General features: G+C 43.7%; 1 protein-coding gene and 1 pseudogene across 1 annotated transcript; one reads left to right on the top strand and one right to left on the bottom strand.

Annotated features, from left to right (window-relative positions):
* Positions 1–1,121: 1,121 nt before the first annotated feature.
* LOC100272922 (uncharacterized) lies at positions 1,122–5,490 on the top strand. The gene is made up of 4 exons (NM_001147374.1): positions 1,122–1,345; positions 1,435–1,537; positions 4,071–4,457; positions 5,022–5,490. The coding sequence occupies exons 1-4, from the start codon at positions 1,248–1,250 to the stop codon at positions 5,148–5,150; spliced, it is 717 nt and encodes a 238-aa protein (NP_001140846.1). The 5' UTR covers positions 1,122–1,247; the 3' UTR covers positions 5,151–5,490.
* LOC111589502 (uncharacterized) lies at positions 3,365–3,529 on the bottom strand (annotated as a pseudogene).
* Positions 5,491–5,877: the final 387 nt, after the last annotated feature.

Here is a 5,877-nt window from a genome sequence, read left to right as displayed (position 1 = left end):
AGGTTACCTCCTATCTTAAGCAAGAATGCCTACAACAACATATATATATTTTTTCTCGGTAGAATTTTAAAGCCTTAAACTCAGAGCTGTTCAGTGAGGCCGTGGCTCTCCATTGGTGTGGTCAAATCACGGGGTTTTGTCCTTTAGCTGCTCACCTGAACTGCCTCTAGATCTTCTAACCACTGGAGTTGGAGTATGATCCATGTCGGTTTCAATAAGCAAAACTTCCCAGCTCGTGAAATGGGCCACTGAGAAATTTGGCGCGAGTTAAATGCCCGCTCCCTGACGTAACCTCGGATGCAAGACTGACATCATCCTTCATCGCAGAAACTTGGCGATGCTTGGCTGAAAAGGACGGGATTCAAACGGGAAGCAAATAGCGAAAGGTCCTAGGCTGCCTCTAGCAATGATCTGTATAAGGTCCGCTACGTTAAATATAGCGGTTGCTATGGTCTGTATCGTCTCTAACAGCGCACCGTAAACAATACGCTAAAATAGGGGATGACAATGTAGGCCGCTAAATTTGGAGGGTCCTCTATGCTTCTCTTTATCACCTGTCAGCCGCGTCCGCGTGGATTTTGGTCGAATGGTCATTGGTCTTCGGCCTGCAACTCCGGTTTCTTCCGCCTCTGCCAGCACAAGTTAATCTTGCCTGATATTCGGATTTGACACAAGAGAACTAGAAAAGAGGCAGACAGATTCAGTTCATATTACAATATCGTCATGAGATTTTTTGTATTTGAGATCAGAACATCAATAGTCAATCTTGTATTGCAATAACATACGATGCCAGAATTTTCAAATTTTTGAAAATGATTACTTCATTTTTTGCATTAAGTACATAATTTAAAATTTTATTTAAATACAAATTAGAGAGAGAAAATAATGTAGTTTATAAATTCTGTTACTACTATATATATATAGAGGACCGAATTTAAAGGACGTTGCTGGAGACTGAAAAGATATAGATAACAAAATCTTTTAGAGTATGCTGTAGAGGATAGGAGGATATTATTTTAGGGGATTGAAATTTAAGAGACGCTGCTGGAGATACGACGAGCTGTGCGGTCCATTTTTATTCAAACGGGCTGGAGGCCCATGAAATGGGAAGGCCCTTATTGGATTCCTCGTACCTGTGGCTTGCGGTATTCCACTGTTTCTCTCTCGAAATCGGCCGTCTCTCTCCCGTCCGGCACTTCCTCCGATCGACTAGCCTGCGGCGGCGCCGGCGCCGGCGACCAGCGGCCATGCGGGTGGCACCCAGGGTGCTCTTCCTCGTCCGCGACGCCGCGGGCTACGGCGCTGCCCTCGCCGACGCGCTCCGCCCGCCGCCCGGGCTAACTAGGTTTTCGCTCCCACCCAAAACCCTAACCTAACGTTCCAACGCACGTAGCATCCGCTCACTGGCTTTTTGCCGCTGGATGTTTCTGGTAGGGAGTCCTCGCCCTTCGAGCTCCCCCTTGGAAAGTACGGCCTCGACGGAGAGAAGGCGTGCGCCGAGCTCCTGAGCTTTTCCGATTCCAGTGGCTCTCCACAGGTAAGGGCCCCAGAGGATTTCTAACCGTTCCATTGATTCGATTCGTGCTCTTCCAGTTGAAATTTAGCAAAATGAACGAGGATTTGTTGATTCTGCGGTTGGATTAATGAGCGCAAGGGTACTACACAAGCAGCTGTTAGGATTTTGCTCCTTCAAACTAGAAGATTAGTATTCTTTATAAGGATTTTGCTAGGATTTTTTTTTTTGTTTCGCCTTGAAAGTTGAAACTTTCTCATATGGAAACATAACCGTGGTTAGAAATTTGCCAGCACTTCTAGGACACGAAAAGGCTCATTATCGCTTCCATTTTGTTCAGCTTCCATGCAAAATGTAACTTCCTGGAAGCTCCAGGGTTCAGAAACTTCCCACTCCTCGGGATTTGGTAGTACTGAGTGTAGTCAGAAACCTTCATTTGTGGAAAAGAGATGAGTATTTGCTTCACGTATCTCATTATCAACTTGTTATGATTTAGAACATATTACTAATAAACTGAAGCTAGTATGGTGCATTTGGAAGCAAACGAACGACTCCATTTTCAGTAACATTGCCCCTTCTTTCCTCTCTTGGAAGGGCAGCTTCAATGAATGCTAAAGTCGCAAATGCTTAGGTTTAATAGTGTTAGGAGGCTTAGAGTGTCTTTGTGGCTAAATTCTCGATAGCCGATTGTCTAATTTCTCTTTTCTCTTGAACTTATTAGTTCCATTCCTCCCAATATTAAATAAAAAATCATGCTGTAGGGGTTTTCCCTACAGCATTTCCCCTAAAAAAAACTGAAGCTAGGTGGCGGGTGTTTGTTTTTTGGGCTTGCATCCTGGCTTGTTCCCATTGAATACTATGTCTACCTGACACATCAACTCTAAATTTGGTTTAGCAAGTATAACATAATAATGATGCTTTAGTTGATTAGAGGAGTTGGCTGCTGGGTGATAGCCACTGACTGCTAGCAAACAGAGGCGCGGAGGAAGAGGGGTGGCGCGAACGTCGCCTACTGCGCACAGCGGCACATGGCGCAGAGAAGCGGCTGCATACGCCGCGGAAGGAGATGACACACACAGCGCCGAGGGAGATGACGCACACAGCGACGGACGACATCAGCAGCACCTTTAGGCAGCGGCGGTAGAGAGCTGAGATGAGAGTGGTGTGTTGCTAGCCATCGGGCTTTAGGATAGGGGGAGTAGGGCAAGCGCATGGAGACTGGGCCAAAAGTAACAAACAAACTGGTCTCGAAATAGCTAATGGTCTAAAATGCATGAAATACTAGGTTTTACAGTTTAGAACGCTTAAACGCCAAAACGTGTTGTTTAAACGTTGTAAAATGTCGTTTTAGGCCATATTGTTTAACATTTCAGGGTTTCAATCTCTAATTAGTGTTTTGATGTTTAAACATGGTTTAAACGTTGTTTAAACGATGTTTTAAAAACACTGTCTAACAATGCTCAATTCTTTGGCTCTGTTTGTTTCGGCTTCTGGCAGCTTCTGGCCACCAAAAGCTGCTGCGGACTGCCAAACGCTCAGCTTTTCAGCCAGCTTCTATAAAATTCGTTGGGGCAAAAACCATCCAAAATCAACATAAACACATAATCGGTTGATTCGTTGTAATAGTAGGAATCCATCACTTTCTAGATCCTGAGCCCTATAAACAACTTTATCTTCCTCCACACGTAATCGTAATGATATTCAGATTTTCGCTACAGCCAGATTCTTCCCACAGCCAGATTTTTAGAAAAGCTGGTCAGAAAAAAACTGAACCAAACAGACCCTTTGTCAGCTAGTACAATGCTCGTACATTTCAACGGCACACCAATAATGCAACGAATGTACAACACATGAGGGTCCAGTGGCAAGCCAGTGTGATGGACCCCCACAAAAAAAATAAAGTGGATCATCCCCACAAAAAATAAATATAAAATTAAAGTGGACATATGACCCACATACCAGATATTAAAATGTAGATGATGCACTTTATCTTAGCCAAAAGGCCGAGATAGATATGAGTTAAAAAGAGACCTGCCCCTTTTTTATAGCTAACCCGGTCGCTCCTCCTTCAGCTAGCGAGGTGGTACTAGCCAAGAGTGATGCGCTGCGTGCTGCTTTATGTTGTGTTGGCTTTGGTGTTTTCTCACGGCCCATGTAACGGCCCACGTCACTTGACGACGCAAAATGACGGTGGACCGCTGGTTAGATTAGAAAGAATTATAAGGATTTTTTTTTTATGAAAGGGACGACGGTGGAAACCCGGAAAACTTGTGCTTTATAGGAGTAAAGAGTAAAGATGTGGTCCTCTTGCAAGTTGCAACTGATATTCAACTGTCAGTAAGCTAACTTGACTTCTAAATTACACGACCCATGGGCTGTTGGCGATCAAGCTGATAGTCTACTTTGATGATCATCACTAGTGAAAAATTGGCTATTTTTTCTTTGATGTGAAACATCAATTACATTGCTGATGGCTAATATTGACTATACACTGTCTTTGCTTCTTCACTGGACAAGGAAAATTTTGTATTTATTAAGTTATGTTGTTTATTGGCAGGTGACCATTTTTGTTCTGCCAGACTATAAGCCACCTCTTGCAGCGTGTGTTGTAAATGGGGTCTTGGAACTGATTTCTTCTGAAGCTACCTCCACTGAGCGAACTCTAATTGTCCCATACATCACAAGATCGTCAAGCTATCATCATGGAACGGAACATGCAACAAAGGCATCGACTGTACTTCATGGTGCTGAAATAGGGGCAACAACTGACTATACTCACCTGTTGGTTGGTGGGACCACTAAACCTCCTACATCCTTGCAAATACGTAGTGAACCAATATTATGTTTGCTGGAAATGGTGCGTGTGTTGAAGGTGCCTACAGTTCTTCTTGTCACTTCTGGTGGACAGCAGCAAGGCAAGAGCTCTACAGTTTCTGATCTTGAGGTATGTTTTGACTATTGTATTGAAGTTAGGTGAAAACATTATTTGCCTTTATTCAAGTCTCAAGGCTCTTGCCATGGAAATAATAATTGTCTATTTCTGCTTTCCTTTGCTTCTGTTTGCTCTGCAGACTTTGTGGTCCTGAAATTTTATAGAATTGTTCTGATCAAATGGGAAACATCAGCAAAACAATAGGCGTGCTAGGTGGTGGCAATGTTAAAATGTGTCTCTAAAAGATCTACGGTGACAGTGGATAACATTGTTTTCTAGTTTTCTTCTGTAAAAAAAAAAGCAACACACCTTGCTTTTCCTATGGTCTTGTCTGATTCTTGGTGTTTTGATCTGTCTATTTAGTACTGCGATGTTAAAAGTTTTGACTTCTGAATTTATCATATTCTAATATGAAGTAGTGCATATAACCACACATAGGTAGCATTAACAGCCTGCTGCCTCTGATCGTCCAGTTCAGTTCTGAATAACTGTGAAAAAAGGATATTATAATTTATACATGTAAAATGTGAAGTTTCTTGAGTCTTAGCTCACCCAATTTTTTTTTCCAATTGTTAGGTACTGCAATGCTTAGGAGAGCACTTGGCCAAGCACACGGCTTTGGAATTTTCCAAAGGAACTGTTCTCAAGAGAGGGATCGAAAAATCACGAATTGATCAGGAACCCTGGCGCGAGCTGTATGGGTGACGGTGCCCTCATACAGTTTGGTATTAGCTTAATTGGCTATACATGTTTGACTCGGATGAATGATGGTGTTTTATGGAGCTGGAATCACGAAGGATCTGGTCCGTCGAAACCACTATATATAATGTGGTTCCTTTCGCCTGGGTAAATCAACTCATCAGCAAGATATCGGATGTCTTAGAACTTGTAGACGCTTTGCAGTTAAACATTAAACGAAATACATTTACACTTCTAACCTCTTGGCCAGTAGTATTCAAGGGTTAGGTTTATTGCCTGACTCGCTGGAATGTTTATAGCCAAAGCTCCAATTTTGCTTTCGAAGGATATATATACATATATTCTCAACGTTTTTTCTTGTACCGCATCTTCCTAGCGTTGGCCTAAGGCCCGCAAAGTGGCCTTTAGGCCGGTTCGTCCCACCGGTCCAGTTAAAAGTGAGAGCAACCCCGTCCGTAGGATGCAAATCAACGGCCACGATTGAGTGCCCCCTTGAACAAAACCCATAGCTAGCCCGACACTTCGCCAGGGCCCAGGGGTCAGCGGATAACCGCACGACAGAACTAGCGCGCGAATGGGAGAGAGATGGCCATTTTCCGTCGGGATCGCGCGACGCGGCGCAGTTGACCGGGACGAGGTATTCAATTATTCATCGACGCGGCGGCGACACTAAGACTGACCGCAGCGGGCGTCTCTCTTCCATCCCTCCTTTATTACTGTTCATCTTTTAGGG

This window comes from Zea mays, chromosome 5 (genome assembly GCF_902167145.1).
Source record: "Zea mays cultivar B73 chromosome 5, Zm-B73-REFERENCE-NAM-5.0, whole genome shotgun sequence".
NCBI lineage: Eukaryota > Viridiplantae > Streptophyta > Magnoliopsida > Poales > Poaceae > Zea > Zea mays.
Note: the sequence above shows the minus strand (reverse complement) of the source record. Positions and strands in the feature narration are given on the sequence as shown.

Bases quoted from the DNA above. Each gene is read 5' to 3' on its own strand.
- LOC100272922 (NM_001147374.1), top strand. From the start codon at position 1,248: ATGCGGGTGGCACCCAGGGTGCTCTTCCTCGTCCGCGACGCCGCGGGC. The intron at 1,346-1,434 runs GTTTTCGCTCCC...TGTTTCTGGTAG, and splicing joins CCGCCGCCCGGGCTAACTAG to GGAGTCCTCGCCCTTCGAGC. The intron at 1,538-4,070 runs GTAAGGGCCCCA...GTTTATTGGCAG, and splicing joins ATTCCAGTGGCTCTCCACAG to GTGACCATTTTTGTTCTGCC.